Source organism: Mastomys coucha, unplaced genomic scaffold, assembly GCF_008632895.1.
Source record: "Mastomys coucha isolate ucsf_1 unplaced genomic scaffold, UCSF_Mcou_1 pScaffold20, whole genome shotgun sequence".
NCBI lineage: Eukaryota > Metazoa > Chordata > Mammalia > Rodentia > Muridae > Mastomys > Mastomys coucha.
In genome coordinates, this window is record NW_022196903.1 from 65,268,496 (window position 1) to 65,293,692 (window position 25,197).

At 37.9% G+C, this 25,197-nt stretch overlaps 1 protein-coding gene across 1 annotated transcript in view; it reads right to left on the bottom strand.

Annotated features, from left to right (window-relative positions):
- The window catches only part of Kdm3a (lysine demethylase 3A), a 45,676-nt gene that overhangs the window by 18,590 nt on the left and 1,889 nt on the right, over positions 1-25,197 (bottom strand). The window contains exons 4-12 of the mRNA XM_031382133.1: positions 19,388-19,543; positions 18,199-18,309; positions 15,453-15,555; positions 14,523-14,647; positions 14,220-14,292; positions 14,041-14,129; positions 7,638-7,801; positions 5,282-5,793; positions 1,139-1,343 (exon numbers count right to left, since the gene is read on the bottom strand). Coding sequence (XP_031237993.1) covers positions 1,139-1,343; positions 5,282-5,793; positions 7,638-7,801; positions 14,041-14,129; positions 14,220-14,292; positions 14,523-14,647; positions 15,453-15,555; positions 18,199-18,309; positions 19,388-19,543 — 1,538 coding nt within the window. The remainder of the gene's footprint in view (positions 1-1,138; positions 1,344-5,281; positions 5,794-7,637; positions 7,802-14,040; positions 14,130-14,219; positions 14,293-14,522; positions 14,648-15,452; positions 15,556-18,198; positions 18,310-19,387; positions 19,544-25,197) is intronic.

Genomic DNA, 25,197 nt, shown 5'->3' on the forward strand with positions numbered 1-25,197 from the left:
TTTCTCTAACTCCTTCACTGGGGACCCTGTACTCAGTTCGATGGATGGCTGTGAGCCTCTACATCTGCTTGTCTACTTTTTAAACATCAGTTTATTAATGATTTATTTCTTCTGGTTACTCTTGGGTTCTTTGAAGTAAACAGTGAACGTGCCTACTTTATCTCACTGGAGTACTGACAAATGTACTTAATAATTGTAATTAATCTAATTTAAATAGGAGTGGAACAAAATAGAGGCAGCACACAAAGAGAAAAATCCACAAATTATATAATATAAACAAATTTGAATGAAAGAAAATAAAAAAGAAAACAAGAAATTATATACATGCCCCTCCATGCTGGCAAAGAGCACAGACAGGTGTGCTCGATGCTAGGCACGGACAGTAGTGCACCCTTTGTGCAGGGCAGTTTGGCAAGAGAGCCTTAACATACACCTGACCAGCAATGCTACTGCTAGACATCCCATCAGAATACAGGGTCAGAGATGTGGGCAACGAGGTCATCAACTGAAACAAAGTGTTATAAAATAGTTCTAATGTACACAGTACAGAAATTACAAAGTATCTGCAAAAGATGGATACTCCTTATGCTTTGGTGAAGATTCAAAACAGTTTATACAATCCACCAACTAGGTATGCCCAAACTAACTTTCTGACCAAAGACTAAAATGTAAAGAGAAAATTACCTGTGTATTTTTCTATGACAATTATCTGAAAAGTATGTACTTTTAATATGTTTTTTTGCTATATATATGAAAAGGAGGGCTGGGGATTTAGCTCAGTATATAAATATATATAAAGTGGGCTGGGAATTTAACTCAGTTGGTAGAGTGCTTGTGTTTAGCATGCACTGGATTCTATTCCCAGTACCATATTAAGTCAAGTGTGGTTTCACATGCCTATAAATCCCAGCACTCTGGAAATGGAAATAGAAAGACTGGGAGTTTGAGGTCATCCTTGGTTACAAGTTTGAAGCTAGCCTGGGGTGTATGAGAAAAAGCATAAAAGAATATGATACAGAAAAGTTTACATTATCAAAGACATAATAAAAATATAATTTTCTATATTCTATATGTCCTGTTGAGAAGAAACAGTATGCAGAGACCAGATTACCTTAGTCTTTCCTCACAAATACCTTACCTCCTGAAGTGAAAAAAGCGACAGAACACAGGTGAATCTTTCTGCTGGTCCTTATCCTTTCTCAGGCTGTCTAACCTACACTCCCGACACTTGGGCAGCTGTGCCACGATGTTAACACAGGAGTCATCCTGAACAAAGGCCTCTCCGCTCTGTTGTAGCTTCTTGAGTTTATCTGGGTCTGTTAAAACTGACTTCCGGGCTGGGGCTAGGAAAGTAAGAAAAAGGAAATAAAACTTCGTATCTCTGAATAGAACATCAACATTTGACTAAATTCTAGTAAAGAAAGAGTCAACATTCCCAAAGACACTTCTATTTTTGGTTCAGCTAAAATTTCTGAAAAACAGGCCAAGAAAAGATAATCAAAGCAACAACTAGCAAAGTTCAGGTCTTTGTAAACAAAGAAACAAAAAATTTGGCCAACCAAATCACCAAATTTAATAGCCAGACTTACAACTACATGCTAGCTGAGAGCAACCTGCCAGGAAAACTCCTCTAAATCAAACTCAGTGTAGTCACTGCAGGGTTTGGTTCCGCCCACAGGCCTGCCTCTGGAAATGGCAGCTCTGTAGATCTGCATGCTCAAAAAGGAACTACTTTTAAAGTATTTGTCATAAAGCACCTTTAACAAAAGCTATTCAAGACCTAATTGTTCTCCTGCTAGTCTATAAAGTTAGAGCTATTTTATAAATGCCTTCCCAAGGGATTACTTGCCTTATACTTGCTCCATGTGCAACCTTCTTTTAGGATTAAGAGCATTGATTAAAAACAAAACCCTAAGTAAACTCAGGTTCTATGCTGTATGTGGTAACTGGCATTAAGAATTATAAAAGGGAATGTTAATGGAGTTTCTAAAGGAAAAGGTAGAGCTGTCATAGCAAACAAAGAGAATCAATTACTGTGACAATCCAAATAATGCTCAAGAGACTTAGGGAGCATCTCACAGAAAAAGACCTTCTTTAGGGGTCCAAAAGGAGTTAGGTTATCTAAGTTCTTAGACAAAAATAAACTCAAAACAAAAGCACACTATAAAATGCTAAACAATGCTGTCAGTCCTCACTCCAATGAGCATTTGTATTGAGTGAGAGAGCAAAAGAGGGAAAAATTGCAATATGTAACAGTTTAACTAGTATGTATGCCAATTAAAACACAGGTGTTTTTAAGGTTAAAAACATGCTAGTTCAGTGAGATAACTTTCTTTTCTTAACTATATACAAAATATCTAATTACAAGCCTGATGCTACAACTACAACTAAGCTGCTAGCTCTTTAATCACAGCACTTGGGAGGCAGAGGCAGGCGGATTTCTGAGTCTGAGGCCAGCTTGGTCTACAAAGTGAGTTCCAGGACAGCCAGGGCTACACAGAGAAACCCTGTCTCGAAAAACCAAAAACAAAAAAACAAAACAAAACAAAACAAAAAACAAAAACAAAAAAAGACATCTCTATCTCTGCCATTTTACAGAGCCAGTCTTTCTTTTGAGTTTCTTCAAACCCAAGAAGACTCCTTAGCTCTCTTTCCTAGCATACTGTTTCACCTTGTACCCCAACCAATGGCTGTTTCTCTGTGGTTCCTATAAGCCCACAGAGAAAATCCCTATCTCTTACCAGGAGCTCCTTCCATGATGCTCTCCCAGTCCCCACAAAACAGAGAGGGAAAGCCAGAGCCAGAAAGATCTCAAAGGTCTAGTTCTTACAAAAGAAGTTTCTAGCTCCTCCCCTATACTCTTGGCCCACTGAGTAGAGTCACCTTCATGGTGAGGGCCAGGCACTCTAAGCCAAGTCTGTAGGGGTCAAACCATTTCACTGTTAAGGAGGGGCAGCTCAAGGCCATCCAGCTGATTTTGCCTCCAGTCACAAAGACCAGGAGAATTCTCCCAAAGTCTTCCCAAGCAATTTGCCTTAAAATAGGCAGGAACTTTCCATGCTTTAGCATTCTTTTCTATGAAGGCTTTTAGGGGCACACCCAAATAGCATCTCTCTGGGACACACCCAACTGTGTCAGACTAACCAAGCTTTTTATATTTTGCAAACAATTGGGTTTTCTATGTACAATAATCAAATATTCTGTAATACAAAAAAATAATTATTCAGATACTGAAAGACTCCATCTTTTTAGAGTTGGGCCAGGCTTCCACATATTATAGGTGGGTGAAATCTAAAGGTTATTTTATTTGATCTAGCTCAAAAGGAAGTATCCACAGATTAGTAAATTAAACTGTCCAAATGAAGCTTTAAAAGGACAGCAATCTCTTAGTCTACAGAGAAGAGCAAAAGTGTCAAAGTACATTTCTGAGGGGCCAAACTGAACACAAAGACAGGTACTTGATTATAGGTGGATTTTACTATTTGTAGCCCCTAAGTAAAGCAAGGGAACAGAATCCTTTTCCAGAGTCTTTCTGTATCCACAGGCAACTGTAATGGGCACAACCTATCGATCTTGGTGGGTTGCTGACCCCACTCTAGTCCAGATAAGGGGCAGCTACCCTGCAGAGATAAAGCTGAACTCCAGAGCCTACTCAGGGACCTGCCACATGTTTACTCAACTAGGATTTTCACTGCCTCTTCACAGAAACTAAAATGACTTTCTTCAAAAACGAGCTGTGAGGACTGATGACTCAAGAAGAATAAATAGAACAGATACATGGTTATGAATATTCACTTTCTCTTGGGAATTACATAACTCCTAAGAAACAGTGATTTACGTAATTAATTTTATGCAAACTAACTGCTCTATCCAACTTGAACCTCAAAAATGACAAAGCTGGGTTAGAAGAATCCCTAGGCAAAGAAAGGTATTTCTCTTTTTTAACCAACACTAGACAGAAAAGATTCACAAGTAAACCAAACCACTCTTGCCTTCTGCTGTGAGAAGCCTCTCTCACATTAGTGTGGGTTGGGTCGTGCAGTCATGCATCACAGCATTCCTAGTGCTCAAAGGACGACAAGGGAATCGTCTCTTCCTCCATGCAGCTTCTAGAGACTGAACTCGGGTCACCAAGCTTGGCAGCAGACACCTTTACGCAACCAAGCCATCTCCCTGACACTGTAGTTTTGTTTGCTTTTTTCTGAATGGAGTTCGTTGTACATTTAAAGGGTTTAAATAACTTTATAAAATCCACACTGACATTTTTATGTAGTAACAAGTCAGGTGTCAAAAGGTTACCTTCTTGTAACAGCTCTGAACCTTCTGACATGCTGAGGTTCTTTTGATCTTCTTCTGATCATAGTAACAGCACTTCTGATTATGATGCCCTCATTAGAATGGACTGACAGCACAAGGTGAATAATCCTTAGCCAAAATGTTTATGACCAGAAGTGCTGTCAATTTGTTGGTTTGGGGCTTGACTATAGCATATACTTAATTGAGATGGCTTGGGATGGGACCCAAGACTAAACACAATTCACATGTTTCTTATTGTGCTACACGGTTAGTACAACTCTACCAACTTGAAGTCAGAGTCGACTTCTCCACTTGGGGTATCTTGTTGGTGGCTCAAACAGTTTCTGAATTTAAAACATTTATGAACTTTTGGATTAGGAATGTTCAACTTCAGCCGAGCAGTGGTGGCACACACCTTTAATCCAGCACTTGGAAGGCAGAGGCAGGCGGATTTCTGAGTTCAAAGCCAGCCTGATCTACAGAGTGAGTTCTAGGATAGCCAGGGCTATACAGAGAAACCCTGTCTCAAAAAACAAAAACAAAAACAAAAACAAAAAAAAGAATGTTTAACTTGGAAGTAGGAACCATGGTGTACCATCTTCTCTGCACAAAGAGCACTTAGATTGAAAACTGATTATGTCAAGACCTAACCTTAGAAACTGTGCTCAGTGTTTCCACCCCTGTTGAACACAGGGGATAGGGATGACACAACATAACGGACATTCATATGAACTACCTGTGTGAGAGCACAAAGTCCCACCTCTTCTGCCCCAACGTGGATGCTACAAAGACCACAACAATATGAAGACAAATAAATCACCAAAAAAAAGATGACACATTTTAAGTCAGAGTATGGAGTCCCTGCGCCATTAAAATGTTAATAAAAACTTATACTACCCCACAGGGCGAAATTTCTAGTCATTCTCATATTTTTACTACAAGGGAAGAAACAGATCATTTACCAATTGAGATTTGAAACACTTACGAGTCTGGGTTTTATTACTGCTTCTTGTACAACAGCTTTCATTATCTATTTTTACTGAAGTTTCCTTTAAATTCTGTGACTGGGAACCTAAATTTGAAGGCTCGACCTTCTTTTCTGCACAACTATTAAGGCTAGTGACACCTGCTTTCACTTCTGCCTTATCTGAAAGGTCATCGGATGTGGAAGCTGCATGTTCTAGATGCTTCTGCAGTTCAGGAGTGGTGGCAATGTCCAGTTCTGCCTTAGAGGAAGTCTTTGCAGGCAAGCACTCCTTTGGAAGGCCAGTGACTGGCTGTGGAGCAGACTCCAGTCTGCTCTCCTGATCAGTGTTTGTTTTAGGCTGGATACAGCTACCTTTGGGCTCACTCAGAATTTTCAAGTCTCCAGCTCCAACCTGAGAAGATTTTGAAGACAGTAATCCTGCTTTGCAGACATCTGGTTTTGTTCTCAGTACTTCAGGTTTTGTGTTTAGACAGGAAGAAGGTTCTTCTGGTAAATCCTGCTTATGACATCTGAAAAACAGAACAGAAAAAGTAGCATCTAGATCTCTCTTATCTCTCATCACCCTAAAAACAATACAGATTGCTGCTATAGCAACCAGCCAGAAAAAAGAAAATTGTTGTGATAGAAAATTTTAGAAAGGTTTCTGTGAGCAGGGGCTGAGAACAATCCACCTGTGGCTCTGGAAAAGTATCTTACGCACTCAGAAAAATGCAATTCTAAATGCTCCCTGCAGGCTGATGACCTCTGCTTCTTACAGCAAAATGAATCTTAGCTTTTGCTCAAAACAAGCATTATCATATGGAAAGGAAGTATAGATAGCAGTTAGGAAATGTAGTTATTTTTATGTGTCAAATTAAATTTGAAAGAGAAAACTAGTATTCTTGCTTACCAAAACTTGAAACCTCAATCTCATGGCAGGCACATATATCAACATAAAGCTTTAAATATATCTCAGAACTAATAGAAATCCCCTCAAATATGAAACATAAATTTAATACTACAAACCACAGGAAGCATAAAACACTTGTTCTGCTATTAATAACAAGTTACCATGAGTGGCCAGGATCCAAAGCAAGTAAGACTGATTAATTACTTACTTGCACATGTAAAGTTATTATTTACTACTTCTTTAAAAATATTTTTATTTGTTCTTTGAAATTTCCATATATTTACACAATGTATTATTTTTATTAGATTTATTCTTTTTTGTGTTTTGCCTGAATGTATGCATGTGCACTGCACCACCTGTGTGCCTGGTGCCCTTGGATTCCCCTGGAACTGGAGTTATAGATGATTCTGAACCACCATGTGGGTGCTGGGAATTGAGCCCAGGTCTTCTACAAGAACAAGTGCTCTTAGCCCCTGTGCCATCCTTCTAGTCCCCTCTCACTGTTTATTAGGGAATTTATACTAGAGTTCTCTGTCTAGCCAAACACAAAACTCTTAATTCTATACTATTTCTTTTGCTGCTGCTGTTGTTTCTTTTTGTTTTTCGAGACAGGGTTTCTCTGTGTAGCCCTGGCTGTCCTGGAACTCACTCTGTAGACCAGGCTGTCCTTGAACTCAGAAATCCGCCTGCCTCTGCCTCCCAAGTGCGGTGTTGTTGTTTCTAATCCAGGATTTCACCCTAGAAGTATTTCTCATTTAAACTTTTAAATTAGAAATCTTTGATTGGATATCACTAAATTTCCTACTGTTTCACCCTTCAAGCATACATATACACGTGAGTACATGCATGTGTGTCTTTGTGTGTGTAGACTTGTGCATAAGCCAACCAATACTGGGCACTGTCTCCAGCTCCATTCCAGGCTGCCATCCACTTTTTCCAAGCTAATTAATGTACTCTGTCCCACACTTTTTTACAGCTGTCTTCCAAACTGACTTTTCTATATTAAAGTCACTCTGACTTTCTTCAAGTCTGTATCAACTGCATATACAAGCCACCACTCCCTCGCAAGAGATCCTTCCCTCCGTCTACTTTAAAATGCCAACCTGCACACTGTTTTCTTCACTTGTGACCTGACAGGCAAGCCTAGTTTCATATATCTATGCTCAGCTCTCCTCCATAACCACATTTTGACTATCACTGGGGTTCAATGCATGTTAGGCTAACTCTCACTGTAACCATGCCTCCCTCTCCTTCACACCCCCACTGATCAAAGTCTTCTACATACAACCAATTCACACCCTTTTTATCCATGTTTGGGTGCCTCTAATACTTGAGGGCCTCTGGTCAACCTGTCCCAAGGAGCTCCTATGAAAACACCCCAGGAATATCAGAGACAGAAACAATGAGCTGTGAATAAAATTATTTATTTCTATGACTGAACACTTTGAACAAAGCACTACTCACCCTTGAGGAAGTTTTGCTCCAATGTTAGGTGGAGAATTGGCTGCCTGGGGAGTATTTTGCTGTCTTGGGTCCTTGCTAGATGGAGTTGCTGCAGTACAGCCAAGCAGGATCTCCTTAAACACTGTTGTGGGAACAGATTGTACAGGACACACACTGGGAGAGGCCTAAAAGATACCAAACCAGCAGACATTAAATACAAAGTACCTAGTGGGGAATTATCATATGTTAATGAAATTTAAGGTAATTTCCTTTCTTTAATACTAAGTAAGCACAATACCATTGCCAAATAAAGACCAGCAGAATAAACAAGTGATTAATTGAATACCAAGGAGACTTATGTGATATCTATAAATAAAGCACTCTATTTTTCACAAAATTTAAGTAATCCTGTAAAATTACAAGGTGATCTTTTTCAGAACTCTGTTACTGTATGAGGAAGGGATGTGGCAACTGCTTTATTAATGAAATGCATATAGGTGAACTCTTAGGTGACAGCTTCAATGATAGCCATTTCACATGCAATCGTCTGGACGTGACTTGAGTGCCCACCACGCACTTACTGCGTAGACTGGCAGGAGACCAGACCACTTAGGAATCTTGTAGGCAATGGAACCTACTGGGTACCACGAAAAGCCTTGGCAATGCAATAAAGATTGAGGACACGATTCTTGTTCTTATGTGGCTCATCACAAAGGTCACCTCAAGCTGGAAAAAATATTAAGTCATGACTGGCCTATGGGAAAAAGCTAGGATATGTTTCCCCCTTCCCTTTCCATATAATTTTACCTTTGTAAAAGTAAAAATAATGGATCCACATATTTATATTAGCTGTAGAAACAAAATTTCCTACCACGAGAAGAAAAATACAAAAACCAAAAAAACTCTAGACCACTTCTGTATGGCTGACTGTGCAGTCAGTCTACCTAATTTTACCATCTTACCAGGGAAACGCATCTGCACATCAGTCCTATGCCTCAGTTACGTCATCCTGCCACTACCTCAGCACTCACCAAATCCAAACCTAGTAACATCTCAACTATGACACAGAACTTTCCTCAAGTTTTTAAAACCTAACAACTGTCAACACACTAAATGCTGTCTACTCAGAAACCATTTTCTCATTTAGTCTGGCAGTCTTGAAGACTATCTAGCACAGAATAAAAGACACCCGAAAATAAGAATTTTTTAATTATCAAAAATTCTGGCATTGTTTCAAATAGTTTTTATGTCCTAAAGTATCTGATTCTTTCTGACACTATTTTTGTCAACTCAACTTTGGTTACACATTGATTGCCTGTTGGTTTTGTATTGCTTGTTAGGGCAGAGGCATTGACTCCATTCCTGGGTCAGTCACCTTTATACCTCTGGGCTTGTCTCCTAATCTTTTTTTTTTGGTTTTTTCAAGACAGGGTTTCTCTGTGTAGCCCTGGCTGTCCTGGAACATCTGTAGACCAGGCTGGCCTTGAACTTAGAAATCCGCCTGCCTCTGCCTCACAAGTGCTGGGATTAGAGGTGTGCACCACCACTGCCCGGCTTTATTTTTTATTTTTATTGTCTCCTAATCTTTTAAATAAAGAAATTAGCTTTTTTTTAAAGGTGCTTTTGCCTATACTTTCATACATTCTCTGATAATCACTTATTAAATCGGTAGTCTCCAAAAGCTGAATTACCAAGTCATTAAAAACACTTATTCAAGGTTTCCTTTTATCAACTATCTCTTCCATCTCCCTTCCTTTGAATACATCTAGAGTTAATGGACTAATGTTTATTCTTTTTTTTCCCTAATGTTTATTCTTATACTCCAAAACCAACATACTTCAAAATTTAGATTATAAACTATAGAATACATTTTTTTGAGAGGAGTTAGCTCAACCCTTATCCTCCAGAGTAGAACTCTTGCGCATGTGTGTGCTCCCTCCTTCCTTCTCTCCCTCCCTACTCCCTCTGTCTAAAAGATTTATTTATTGTTATATGTAAGTGCACTGTAGCTGTCTTCAAACACACCAGAAGAGAGCATCAAATCTCATTACAGATGGTTGTGAGCCACCATGTGGTTGCTGGAAACTGAACTCAGGACCGCTCTTAACCTCTGAGCCATCTCACCAGCCCAGATACATATATTTTTACTCTGCATAATATCTATCAATCTACTTAAGTCAAGAAACTCCCCATCTTCCTCATTCCCGACATCCAATCAAACATGCCTCCATTTTCAATGCATCCACTGATTCTTCCCATTTCTGTGACACTACTACTATGTTTCTCCCAGACTAGTCTGACTTTTCTTCATTCTTGCCAATCCCAATCCTGTTGCTCCTACCCATCATAGACCAAGCTTTACAATCAGATATGGTCCAGTCTTCAGGCAACTATCACTCCCATATCAGGAATCCTCTCTGCCCACAGTATTTCAACTGAACTGGCTTCTCTTCAAATGCTCATGCTAAATGCCTTTTCTAGTATTGGCTTTGTACCTGCTATTCCTTCTGCCAACTGTTTTCACTGGCTGGGTGGTTCCATCTTCTTACCTGAAATTGACTAATGTCCTCAAAATTTCAGGTTACTCACTGTAAAATAGTATCCTATAGCCACTCCTTAGTTTTACTGCAGCCCCTTCTACAGCATCTGCCACACTGTAAAAGTCTCTTTTCCTGAGCTGTTCTCAGTGTCCTCACAATGTACACTTGGGCACAGGCCCGCTCTTTTATTTCCTGAACCCTAGTGGAGTGATGCATGAATGACCAGATGGATGACAAACACAGCAGCGTCTCATCTTCTTACGTAGCTATAGGTAAGTGTTAGAAATTACTTAAAAAGTCAGGCAGTATTTCCTATACAGTATGCAGTAAATATTCCTTGGAAGGGGAGATAGAGTGAAAATGGTAAAGAGGAGGAATATGCTCTTTTTACAATGGTGATTCACTACAAAAAGGGAAGGATTTGGAGAAAAGTAACAGCAGCAGCACAGAGGGTAAAATCACTGGACTCCTTGATAGCAAACCTTGGTTTGAAATCAAGTTTTTGGCACTTCTTAGCCACTGTTCCTATTTATACAGTAATGGTAACATTTACTACAGTACTTGGCACACAGGAAAATCAATTTTAGACATCTCTCTTAAAGCAATAAAATCTTGTACAGATGTTCTCAATTATATCACTGTGCAACAGAATCAGCCTTAACTGTAAGTGCTTTTTCTTTAGAAAATGAAGAATGAACACCTCTCCATAACCTGCCTAAGACTCCACTTTACAGGGACAAAACTCTCGATCCACAACCCATCTTCACGCACACATTTCTGCACTGGCCTCTGACTTGACAAAGGTCAAAGTTTCTTCTTACCTGAAGAGTTTTCCCTGAAGGTCTTCTATACCAGTCATGGCAATAGTTCCTCCCTGCCAGCAGACGGAGATAATATAATTGAGTGTACAACAGTATTCTAAAAAAGTCACTGCTGGCTCACACTCTTCAGCAGACTCTCCCAATTAACCAAGCAGTGTCATACTCTGAGGAATAGTCTGCTAGGCAGAGAAGACCTTCAAGGAGCCAGATGTCACACTGGCAAACATGTTTATCTTAACCACACCACAGCCAAACGTCTCATCTACCTAATCCTGAGCTCCTGTCTTCCAAAGACCACCCTAAAAGTAAGCCTGTGCCAGTGCCATGTATTTGCGAAGTATGAGCACTGGGATAATGGTGCCAAGTATGTTACTGTACTCACCTGCCACTTAAATCTACAGTAACTGCTTGTTTTTATTAGTTCCTTTACCTCTTCAGCTCTCGTAAAATCTAGGTCAGGCCAGTGTTCCTAAAACTTTCTCAATTATAAAATCACCCAGAATATAAGAATATAAAAGAATACTGATACAGGCAAATATTCACAAGGAATCAAACACCAGGCCTCTGTAATACATGAAAGGAAGGGCAAGAGGAAGGTGCTCAGAGCAATGGCTAACATTTCTTTGCTTCCCTATATTTTTCTTGACTAACCATAAATTTTAAAGTAATAGCACTTTATTGTGCTCAAGCCTCTAATACTCAAATAAAAATCAACACTTCCAATTTCCTTTAGAGTAGCATGACTTTAGTTTAAGTACTAAAGTTGGTATTTTTCTGTTAGTCTCCTACTCTAAGAAGCTCACCTATATTGATGACAAACTTAATGTGGACATCCAATGAGCATATCACACTATATCCCGAATTCAAGTCTGATCCTCCTGCCTCAGACTTCTAAGTAACTGGGACAACAAAAGTGCCTGACGAACGCTGATATTTTTAAAATATGGAATGTTGTTCTACATGTTTCCCATGTAGAGATCAATAATGTTTTTCTAGGCCAGAGCTCAGGCTTACACTTTAAAGTTTCTACTGTGCCCAACAATGAGTTCAAGATCACACAAACTTACTGAGCATGAATAGATAGTACAGATGTGCTCAAAGATTAAGTCCTGCTTCCTTCCTTACCAGAGGGAGTTAGGCAGAGGATTACTATGCACCAGCAAGTGCCTCCTTAAAAGTGTTTGTTTACCAGGCTTAACTGCCCTAGCCACGCCCTAGAGAAATGACACACACCCCCAAGAAGTCTCTACTGACCCCAATTCTGTCAACACATCAGGACAATCTTTCTAATGTCCAAACAAGGAATACCATTCCCATTCCCTGACCCCTTCCCCACCTGACACTCATTCTCATCACAATTCTATGTAAGCTCCTCTAGAACAGGTAGCATTCCGACCTTTACTCACTTCTGTAACAGACTGTCAACAATTCCTCCACTGTCAAATTCTCAGGGATATAATTCTACCCACTTTTACAACACTGAATTACCAAGCAAGACCCTCTGAGCATAACCATAAGATGCACTGCAATCATTTTCTGTTTATAGTCCTTTAATATTTCTTCCCTAAAGACTTACTATCCATTTCTTCTAGACTAAGGATCTCTAACCAGCTCAGTAACCTCTTATACTGAGAAACTACACAGTACTATACATGATAACCCGACCACATAATTTGAGCTTTGTAAACTAGAACTGGTGTGTTCCAAGGTGCAAGCATTCATACTGTTCAGTGTTCAGTTACTGTACTGAATGTTCCCCTACTTACTCAGTCCTAACATCTAGTCTTTTATCAGGCCAAATTAATGCTACCCTCTTAGGTTACTGCCTCACTTCACACCCACTTACAGAAGCTAACACCATCAACCTAACCAGTGCCCATATTTCTACTGTCATGCCCTCCCCAATCACACCAAACACTCAAGACTAAACTAAGGCATCCATCCCTTCCACTTCTGAAGGTGCTTCCTCTCTCCCCATGCCTCCTGTCCTCCATGTATCTAGCACATAGTAAATAAACCATCTTTCTGGTTTCATAGATGGGTGTATTTGAAATTAAATGAAGAAACATAATACTAATTTCTAATTAATTTCTACAATGACCTCTTCATTCTTCCCAGAACTATCTGAGATTCAAACTAAATAGATTCAAGCCTAGACATTTGCAAGGAAAGAAAGGTTTTCATCACCTTGATTCAGGAACCTCTGGATGAAGTACCAAAATTCTTGTCTGAACAGACCAAAGGTGCAGTAAAGGCCATAGACTCCCAAATTAGCACATCCTAGTCCTGTAGTCTATTCTGCCCTTGATCCAGAACCATAGCTAGATTCTTTCCTTGACTTTATTCTCCACGCCTCAATACCCTAATACTTAAGGGTTCTTCTTAAATCCTTTAAGCAGTCCACTTGGTATCATTCTAATCAACTTTAGAATTCTAACCCAGAACATAATAATGTGGTAATTTATTCACACATATGCATTTGAATACCTAAACTGTAAAATTTATTTGTCCTGTAACAGGTCCTAATGACAAAATGAGAAAAACCCCCAAAGAGTATTTCAGAAGTAAATAAAACATGTGAACTTACATGGCATCCATAAAAGCCAATTTTTTGAGCCATTTATTCTGAAAAGGTAATACACCTGGTATGCTTAATCACAAATGAGCAATGCAAGTCATCATCATAAGCTAAGGGTCCTATTTCAACAACCTTCTCACAATCCCAAGGCTCTTCCCTTCCTCTCGTGCCAGGCAAATTTCAAATTTAACTATACAACTCAATTACCTTCAGAACCAACTCTAATAGTAAAATTGTCATAAGCTGAAAAATTTAACCAAATAACTAAAAAAATGAAACTTTTAGACACCCAAAATAGTGAACCCAAAACTTATATTATCTCCATCTGCTTGAATAAGAAATTATGGCCAAGATCTGGAACTTGTAACAGCAGCAGCAAAGAGAGCACAGAAGAACAGAACAAACTGCTCCATTACCATTAAAGACTAGCATGCAATATTAAAGTTAAACAATGTTTCACTTGGTAACAAAAATAAATCAGTTACCTCAGAACAAGATTTTGCTTGTTTAGAAACTGAACTTCCATTATTCTCAGAAGACTTGCGTTTTACAGCTCCAATTCTTGCGGAATTACCTACAATACAGAATAGTTGAGTAAATAGGCTTCCTTTTTCACTTAATGTGAGAAAGATAAAAAGGAGAAAGTTTAATCAGTGTGTCTTACCACATGTCACAAAGTTGTCATGTACAACTTCAACATGAATCAGTGCTGGGTCAACAATTTTCAGTGCTGGAATCTTAAAAAAATAAAACAAAGATACTGGAAGAAATGTAAATGTTAAGAACAATAATCAGAAATTAACAAGACATGGCAATAGTATACCATATAAATAACTTCATTTTACAACTGTTATGCCTTTTATTTCTAACTTTAATGTTTTATAAAAGAAGGGTTTAGCACCAAGAATACAGCTGCTATGCACAGTATCCTACACTGTAGGATGACATCAATTATAACTGCTTTTACCTCCTCACAGTTGACTTGAAGAGTTTTGGAGGATGGGTTTCCATGTATAACAGTTGCTGAAAACCACTGAGTAGATGGATCCAAGCTATAAATTTTTACTTCTGAACCAACAAGATTCTTGTCACCTTAAAAAAAAAGAGAGAAAAGAATTCCATTCTCTCTCCTAGGCGTGGCAATATACATTACCATATTCTACAGGACCAAGAAGTACCAAACAATTCATCAAAAGTGAATTCACTATCCTTTGTGGTTTTAAAATTATCTAATGTAAGAATCTATAAGAAAACTGCTAAAGAGTTAAAAAAAAAAAGAAACTAAAGCAAAAGCTTATGGCTATGAAGCTGACTGAGAAACTAATAACAGTAAAAATAGAAAAAAAAATAGATTACCACACAATGGCTTTTTTATTTTTTATTTTTTTAATGTTTTTTTGAGACAGGGTTTCTCTGTGTAGCCAGACTGGCCTCAAACTCAGAGATCACCCTGCCTCTGCCTCCCAAGGGCTGAGATTAAAGACATGAGACAACACTGCCCAGCCCCCAAATATCATATCAACTTCATATGCCAAAAATTCCAAATACAGCAAATCTATGCCAAAATATAGCTGGGTTTTGTTAAGTGCCACCTCTGAACTCTCAAAATTCCAGGAGCTTTAGCATTAAAAAAAAAAAACAAAAACAAAAAACAAAACAAAACAAAAAGAAACTTGTTGGTCACATAGTACCATATACAAAGCAACAAACAAAATTTAAAAAGATTTTAAATTCAAAAGAAATTTCCAATCTCAAACATCAATAAAAAAAAAAGTTTCCTTCAAAAAAAAAATTACATTTCTTTCAATGAAGAGTAAGTGGAAAGTCTAAAACCTAGCTTCTTATAGGCCTATCACTGGCTAACTTGTGAACTGTCAGCAGCAGATTATTTACATACCTTGTAAAAGATGGCTTTCATCCAAATGTTTTACAATCAAAGCTTGAAACTCTTTACTGACTGTCTGGTTATCAGTAAGGGAAAGCCGAAGACTATTTACATCCTGTAAAATCAAAGACCCAAAAGAGTTGTTTATGAAGGTTAAGGGTTGAATGTTTCAAACTGGTTCAATCAGATTAAACAGTATTTACTAACCATTTGACTGTACCAAATAAACTACTGTAACTCCAGTGAACTGAATAGGTCAAAAAGTCACAACCACTAAACAATTACAAGTATTTAACAGACTGCAGTTAAATCACCCAAGTTAGGGATACAAGATGAAGCATGAGAGGGAGGCTGGAGAGAAGGCTTGGGAGTTAAAGCATTTGCTGCTCTTCCCAGCCTGCTAGCTCCAGTTCCAAGGAATCCAATGCCTTCTTCTGGCCTCCAAGGGCACTCACACAACTGGCACAGACTCAGACACAACAAAAATAATTTGTTTTCAAAAAATACACTAGGAGTCAACATGACATAATTTTGGTTATGAAAATAATATACAAATCAAACCGGTAATTCCAAATTTAAATATACTCTATATCCCAAACCCTATGGACGGGAAAAAAACCAGAAAATACACAAGGCAGGTGCATACTGTTAGTTCATCAAAATTGTTTTTAAAATTATCTCACACAAACTCATGTAATCTAACTAGTATTCTAAATGCACTTTTCTTGTTATAAAAGGTAGAGGGACAAACAGAAAATCTGAATGAATAGCCTAGGCCTCCAGAGTAAGCCTCTTCTGAGACACTCCGTCCTTGGCAGTGCCCTATTCTTGGCACTATTCCACAGTTCTCTGGTTTTGTGTGGATATCCAGTTATGATAAATTTATACAGAAACTGTCAATAGGAATAACCTACCAAACCCAACTTCTAACAGGACAAAGGGAAAAAAACCTGCTAAGCACAGAGCCCTCGAATAGCAGGCCTTCAGGCTTTTTCCTATGATTTGGTAGCCAAGAATGGCTCACTCATTTCTCCCACTGTAAACAACTAGTCTCAGAGTCTCAGAGTAAAGGGCCATGCTAGAAAAAAAACTACATTTCTTTGGCCTAGTAACATCAGATAAAATCTAGAGGCTCCATAAATGCTAAAAGTCAATCCCTGATAAACATTCAGATGTAGGTGTTATTACTTAATGCATTTATTGCTATTACAATTGAATCTCCAATTGCTACTCCAAAACAACAAAGACAGCTGCACAGGGCTCTCCAATGAGGCAGACTAACTCTAGTTCACCCAGAAGATTTTTAGGGCCCAAGAAATATGTCAGCTGGCTCAGAAACCCCTTTCTTACAGGTTATCATATTCAATGTCAAGGCAAACCAAGAGTTTCAATTTCAACTTTGCGTGTCAAAGAATTTCTCAGATGCAACCTACATTACTTTAGAGCAAGTAGGTAAATCATATATCCTCCACCATAGAAGCTTACAGAAGTGTCTAGCTACAAAATGATGCCCTAAAGAAATGAACTTTGACCATTCTTTAGCAAAAAGTAACAGAATCATATTATATTCCCTTCAGTAAATTATATTGACAGTCACAGGGCATTTTCCCTAAGAATAAATAAAAATTTCAACCTGAATTTTTCAGTCTTAAGAAAAAAAAAAAAACCTAAGAATTCTTTCACTAAAAAGCTAGGATACATGAAGATGTAAATTCTAAACGCAACACTCACAAATGAAAAACTACTTATTACTCAGAAAGTAAAACATCTGTATCACTGTTAGCAACTCCTCCCTTTTAGCAAATTCTTACCAATCACCTATGAGCAAGATCCAAGGGCTTTATGTTGTAAAAAAGATCTGAGTTCTGCAAACTGATTGAACATGCACTGTAACTACCATTGATGGTGATAACTGACTACCAAATTGCTAAGATCATTGAACTAGGGAACATGGAACAACTGCTCTGAGAAGAAATACAGGGGTTTTATGAACCTCTAGTCACAATTTCATCAACCAATCAATAGGCAACAATTTTATCTTGTATGTACATCTATTTAAAGACAGATATCTTACTTGGTATATTGTAGATCCATTAACCTTGAACCTCATGGCTAAACCAAACTTATTATCTAATGTATATTTCCTTCTTCAATACTTTCCTGCACCAGACAGCATTGTAACATTTGACACTTAAAATAATGAAATTACAAAAAAAAAAAGGGGGGGGGAAGCAAAGGAGGATGAAAATGGAGTGGGAAAGAAACAGTATCACTAAGCTGCAGAATCAAATTTCTTTACATTATCAAAGCTGAAATAAAAACGCAGAAGACTATCTCTGTGTGACTTCAGCAGAGACTGGCATTAGGAAGCAGAAATCTGTTGCTCTGTGTAGAACTCCACACAGGGCCATGAGTAATAACAGCAACTGGGGGTTATAGCTACATTTGAGCAAATAGGAAAGCTAAGACTCATGAATGAGGACTGCACATAGCATACCTATATAGACAGTAACTTTGAAAAATCACTTTCCTATCACCTCCTACCTTTTTCCACACCACATATCATCAATGTAATACCATTATCCTTTTAATTCTGAAGAGACAGCACAAAGCCTCAGGCTATATAAGAGCAGCTATACAACTTTGTTAAATCTCTTCCCTACAAGGCACATGCACAAGGGCAATGAATAAGAGTACTTGATGTCTCACATTAAAAGAACTTCTTTTTTGCATGTTAAATACCATTCCAATAGTTTACCTGTATAGGCTTCAAAAGGTCTTTGGAAACAAATACACTTTGTTGATCTCCAAGGAACCGAACAGAAGTTATGGATCCCAAACCAACTTTGTCTAGTAGAGATTTGTACATCTAAAAACAAAAACAAAAACAAAAAATAGAACAAAAAACTGTTATGTCATTTAACTACATCAACATCATTCTAGAAACAAGAACTGACAAGTTTTGACACATAAAGGAGTAACAAAGCCATTAAGTTTTTATTTACTTCAATGATTTCCTAACATTTATCCTGCCACCAGATTACAACATTTATTTAAACCCAGTAATTTAAACCAGATGTACATTTGGAAGTTATTAACACACAGGTCTACAGATCCATGATATCCCAAAAATTTATGTGGGAAAGAAGTATATACATGTTTTTCTGAGAGACTGTATGTTTTTAGAAAATTCTTAGCTGTAAAAAATACAAAGGGTAAAACACAACCACAGCCCTATATTGTTAAAAAAAAAAAAAAACACCTAGAGTGGCTTTTTACTCAGAGACAAAATCTGAACTTTTGCTAGCTAGCATCCTGCACAATCTCGCAGTGTTTCACCTTCTTCCCAGCTTCTCCAACTACTGTATCCCTAACTCTTCCTCCTTCAAGCTCCAGCTTGTATTCCATGAAATCTAGTCTGTCTCTCCAGATCAAGAGATCACTTTTGCTCCATAATTTACAATGTAGGTAAATTCATATGGGTTTAACAGTCTTTAAAGCTACAACACATTCTGAGCTCCCTCTTCCCACTCCTGCCCCCCACCCCTCATGTCCTCTTTTATTAATGTCCACTGAGTCCAGTCAGTGCTGCCTGTCAAAATACACTTGCCACACTTTTTTTAAAAAATCAGCAGCAAACCCCAATTTTCTTCAAACGCTGACCATCTAGCCAAACCAAAGAAAGATCTATGTGATCTGTCTTGCTACTTTCTACCTCCATCCTGATTTCTAAAAAGGCCCTAAAAAGTCATGGGACGTGCCTAGAGCCACAGAGTTCCAACCAGGGTAGGCAGAAGGTCTGGAGAGCTCCCCTAACTCTTCCATATTGCTACACATATTACACTACACACTACTGTTTCAAAGGGACATTATATTTCCTTTGTTTCGCCCAAAATGGACTAAATATTCTCTACTTGTCAGTTCAATGAATCACAAGTTTTACTTACTATTGCAGGCCACTGAATAACTTGCTCAGGAATTTCCGGCGATTTTCGTTCTGCCAGAACCAGGTTATGCTCTACTAAAAATGCTCTTCTCAGAAGGCTGTAGACATCTATCCATCTTCTCTTCCTCCAAGATTCCCCATCAAACTCCACACACACCTAAACACAACAAAGCAAACTCAGTTATGAATGCTGAAGTTCTATGCTTCCATTATCCTACTCGAATGCATGATGTTTCTACCAGGTATGCTACCTCAGTTTCAAAACCTACAATATTAATGATAGATAATAACACAGGGATCAAGCGTTGGCTCTCAGACTACTTTGGGGTGCAAAAGTCCAGAGCATTTAGGGTCAGCGCCCTCAAGGATAACCTCTGAAAGCCTGGAACTCAAAGAACCCAAACTGAAGGGTTTTACCTATGCTAATTAGAGTATGATCTTGGGGAGTTAGAAGCAATTTGAAACCCAAAAGAAATACTTATCCCACTGCATTGTAATTCTCTGTCAACATTAAAAGTGGGTTTAAGACGACTTATCCACTATCACAATCCACCTTTAGAGTTCCTCAGTATAGGAAGAACTTAGCACAAAGCCTTATATATACAGCCCCTCTTCAAGATCCTTTTCAACTAACCTGGAAAATTCATCTCAGAGAAGCCTAACACTTCTGTGGTTACTCAGAGGGAAATACGTATCTCTAAAGGTTTTGTTGTTGTCCTCTGTGTTTTCCAGAGCTGAGCAAAACCTCAGGCAAGTGCTCTATCACTGAGCTACATTCGCAGCCCATACAGTTTCAGATATGAATATTAAACTATCCTTGAAAGTTTTCCAAGTATTCCAAACAATGCCTTATGCTTGTGACACACAAAATAAGTCTGAGAACCTTAACACTGTAACTACTACAGTTTGTATAAAGCTATTAAGACAAAACAAAAACCACAAGCAAACCGAGAAAACTCCACAAACCCAAAGCAGGTGAGTAATCCTGAGTCAGGAATTATTCACAAAATCTTAAAGGTTATAAAATGTGCTAAAAACACTCTGCATTTCTACAAGTTATTAATCAAGAGCCTTAGTTTTCTTCAGCAGATTTCAATAAATCACTTAATATGCAATGCAGAAGATAAATTATTTTTGTTTAAAATTCTCCCTCCTACAAACCAGTCTCTTCACTTGGAATTTCAATTCATCTTTTATCTATGGAATATGCTCATGACTCCTACTCCTCAACAGTGAGATCACTAGCTCATTCGCTTCCACTCACCTGCTAAAAGCTAAAGAATCCTTTCTTTGAAGACGTTTTTCCTTACTAGAGCCAACATCTGCTGTGGTAGATGGAATGAAAACATCTGTACCTTTTCTTCCTAATGCTCATGCACAGTTGGCTATTTGTGAAAGACTGACATATAAACTCTTAATAGGTCAAAGTCTGTGTCTGCTTTTGCTTACCATCATGTATCACTGGCACACAATTTCTAATCATTAACCAAATTATTAAAATGAAAAATCAACAACCTCTCTCTGAATTGGTCTCCTATCTTGTTTCTCTTATCTACATAGATGGCAATGAATTTCCACCTCAATACTGCTAACTCTGATACTAAACCTTGGTAGTCTACATAGTATCTTTTTAAAAACTCACTAAGACTTTGGGTTAAAGAGATGTCTCAGCACTCAAACAGTGGCACACAACTTTTAACACCAACTTCATGTTCAAAGACTGCCATGTTCTTATTTCCTAGCCAGAGGCTTTAATCTGTCCATATCAGCCTTAGGTCTCACCCAGCTTCCAGTAACAGTTTTTTTTTCCCTGTATATCAAAATATGGAATAAAAAAGATAACCATAAATAAAAGTATAGATTAGAGATCTAGGGTTTGACTCCCAGCTTTGATAAACCTTTATTAGAATGATTTTACATGAATAAAATCAATGTGAGAATATAAGAAAATCATTAACTAACCTCAACCTCAGGTCAAGAACAATTTTTCTGTATGATGTATAATGATAAAGACCTGGGGAGTCTGAGGTACAGCATAAGGACTGATTTCATATTCTCAACACCATAAAAAGCTGAGACAACATGTGCCTATCATTCCAGTGGAGGGAAAGAGACAGGAGGATCTGGAGGTTTGGTGGCCAGTCTTTAGTCAGCAGGATCCAGGGTCAGTGAAACCCTATCTCCAAGAGTAAGGCAGAGAGTGATAAGCAAGGCACTCATCAACCTTGGTCTCTACCACACACATGCATATAACATATACATATGCTCAAAAGAAAAAAATACACTGGCTAAAAAATCCTCTCAATCCTAAATTTAATTCTCTGAATCTTATTTTACTAGCTTCAAAACGATAGTAGTAACATACATCTCACTAAATTTAAATTGTAAAAAAAAGAAAAACCACATAAGTGGATTCCCAAATCTTAGTAACACAATTATTACCCATTCAGATAACCTAATTAAAAAAAAAATACACAAGAATTCTCACATTTGAAGTACTTAGAAGGAAAAAAAGAAAAATTTACAAAAAAGTTTACATACTGAAAACTGTCCAATTTTTTTAAACTGCAAAATGGCATCACCATCTACAAATTTCAACTCCCAAAACAACACAATCATGATTTTTAAAAAAAGAACAAAAAAAATAAATAAATAATTAAAAAGCTCTACTATTTTATAAATTTTCTGTTGGGTTGCATTATCAATATCCTGGGGCACATGCCAAAGGCTGGACAAATCTATGTGACTTTCAAGTATTAGATTGTGTTTGGCTAAAATTCATATTAGCTTTGGCTCAAAAAAAAGATGACTTGTACAAAATATGTACTGTAATCTAAAACTTATGAGCTTTCCTCAACAATTTTTAGTTTCCTATCAAAACCACATATATCTTTTAGAAGCTAGTGGCTGCCTGTACAGCATGCCTGAGGTCCTGAGTTAAAATCAGGCATGCTGATAGAAAGCAAGGGGTTAGCGCTCAAGGTCTCCTTCAGATACAAATTAAGTACATGAAACCTGTCTCAAGCTATCAAATATAAGGCACTCCTTTCAAGATGTTCTACCAATATTTCTATCAGATGATATGCAAAGATAACTAAAGTAACTCACACAAGTTTATGAGGTGATCAATCTACCTGGTTTCCATCATGTTCTTTTCATGGGCATATAAACAAATGTTATTTATGCTTAACTATGGTTCACTACCTGTATTTTCCACATTTGCTTTTAATAGAGTATAAGTGGTACCTATCAGTTTGTCAAATATCTTGATCAGATTTTGAATAGTTCTAAATACTTCAAGCTAATTTTTCTCCCAACAGTAAAGTCTGTATGATACAAAGAGTAATGTAACATCTAATCAAGCTATTCTCCAAATCTACTAATTTTGGTTTAAACTCATCTCATACCTGGGTATTTAATCATAAAACCATTGAAAAATGTTTCCAAGAAAAATGTTTCCAAGTTCAGAGTAGGAACATAGAAAATGGAGGTGTCAGTATAGAAGCTTTGATTATATGTGACTTAGTGTCAGCTCTACAATGCATAAAGCACTTCACTAGAAGTTTCACCATTGCATAAATTAAAAAGAATTCAGTGAGTGTGCACATATGTATGTGTGCAATGGCTACTCTAAAATCTTACAACCTAACATTCAATTATAAGAGGTAAGCAGTGTTTACTGTACTGTGCTATGAGTTTCTAATTTCACATAGCTACACTGGCAGTGGGATTCACAAATTTCCAGTTCTAGCAGTACAACAGGACAGAGAGCATCCAACTGCTAACAGTAGTAAGAAACTGTATATACTTATTTGCTAAAGATAGCCAAAGGAAGGAGCAGAAAACTCAAAGCACACTTAAAGAAGCTGAAGACCTATGTAGGTGAGGCAGGGTAGAGGATTTTCCCAACAAGCAAATGTCTTCTCACCCTGAAGAAGAAACAGTAGGGTTAGATAAAAGAAGTCCTTAAAACTAGGAAATGGCCACTGCCTCATTAGTAAGTTATTCCTCTGTTTCCCTATAGTAAAAGAAAAGGCCTCCTAAGACCTTCATTTATTCATCCAAGTACTTAAACACATACTAACTACCAAGACAAGTTCCAGGTGTCAGACACAAAGAAACATGCAAAATAAAGTACCCTAACCTCACTCTAACTGAATATTAAAGCCACTGCCTGAGGTCTGGAGAGAAGAGTGAACAAGTTATTTAGCTTATTTAAATCTCAATTCCTACATTAAACAAACACCAAAACTTACCCAATAGGATACTTAGAAAGGTTCAAAAGACACTTGTCACAGAATAACTATTTAACAATGTCCTCACCTTAACTTCTTCAGAGTCCACTACTCTCTATATCGCTTTTTTTAACCTTTAAAATCCCTTTGTTACAGTGTTTTTCTAGATGAAACAATGTTAAGCAGCCTTCACCTTGTTTTCCTTCATCCAACTACAAGTCTAGAAAGGCTAGACTTACAGGAACAGTAAATGGACAGTGGCATACAACCTAAAATTCACTTGCATTTAGCCTAGTAACTCCACCACAAAAGAGCCCCCCCAAACCCTCAAGATCCCTAAGCCCAGATGTAAACATGGTTTTAATTACTTGGTTCTTGCTTTAACCTCACTGAATATAACTTGGTTCTAGAGTTTTAAGATACATTTTTGTTAAGTACAACATGCCCTTAAACTTAATTACTTTTGCCACGCAACCAGGGAATGTACCGATAAACACTTGGAAGAAAAGGAAGCAGACCTGCACTTTACAGAAGGACTGGGTTGTAAAAGTTTCTCAATAAGGCAAAACCCATAACAAGAATTTTCTTGAACTGAAATGCTAGAAGACACACTGCCAAAAATGGACTCGTCTTCTCGTCACTATTTAATAGCTACTTACAACAGCCTGGACCAAACACTTGTCTGAAACTCCTTCTCAAAGGCTTGGGGGGCAGAGGGATGGAGATAAAAACAATGTAAGTTAAAGACCTACAACGTCACATGTGAAATCCAACAGGCCCTTAATCATAAGAGAAGGAAACCTAGTCTCCTGTCAATTTCCCAAGAACTAAGGACCATAAAGTTTAAATATTGCTCCCATTTAGCTCAGATCAAATAAATGTACTAGAATTTCTTTTTTAACTTGGCTGACAGGCAAAATAAAACAAAAAACAAAGAACAAGAAAAAAAACCACAAACGCAACTGAAATCTGGTACACAAAGCCTGTATTAGGTAGAAGGGTTATTAGCCTAAAGCAAAGAGGTTAGTCATCTGCATACACCTATCTCTAAAACTTGATTTGGTAAAATCCATGGAATGGAGGAGAAAAGCTTTGTTTCAGAGATAAGCAGTAGCAGCACTGTGGCACAACTCTGACCAAGCAGGATGATGGCTAAGGAGACATCCCTGCCTGCAGGAAAACTTCCTGGACTAGAGTACAAGCTACGTTTAGACTACTAAACTCAGTCTTCTCTAGACACAAGTCTTCATCAGTAACATGGGATCAACATCAAAGAGTACAAAGAGTGCCCAATGCACTGCTCTAAGGACCAAATAAGAGTATATTTGTTAGTGATCACTACGATGCTTGCAATGTGGTTAAGAAGTGCCCAGTGGTCACTTTTCCTTTGCAACATGTACACAAGGCATGTGGTGGAAACTCTGAAAACATATAACCAAGTAACTTTTTCCAATGATCCTCTCTAGACTCATGATGGTGTAGGCATGCACTGTCAAGCCTGAGTTCAAATGAAGTGTTTCAGAAATCAACATTTAACGGACAGTGGCTAAAATCTGCTTCCTTTAAGTAGTTTTGA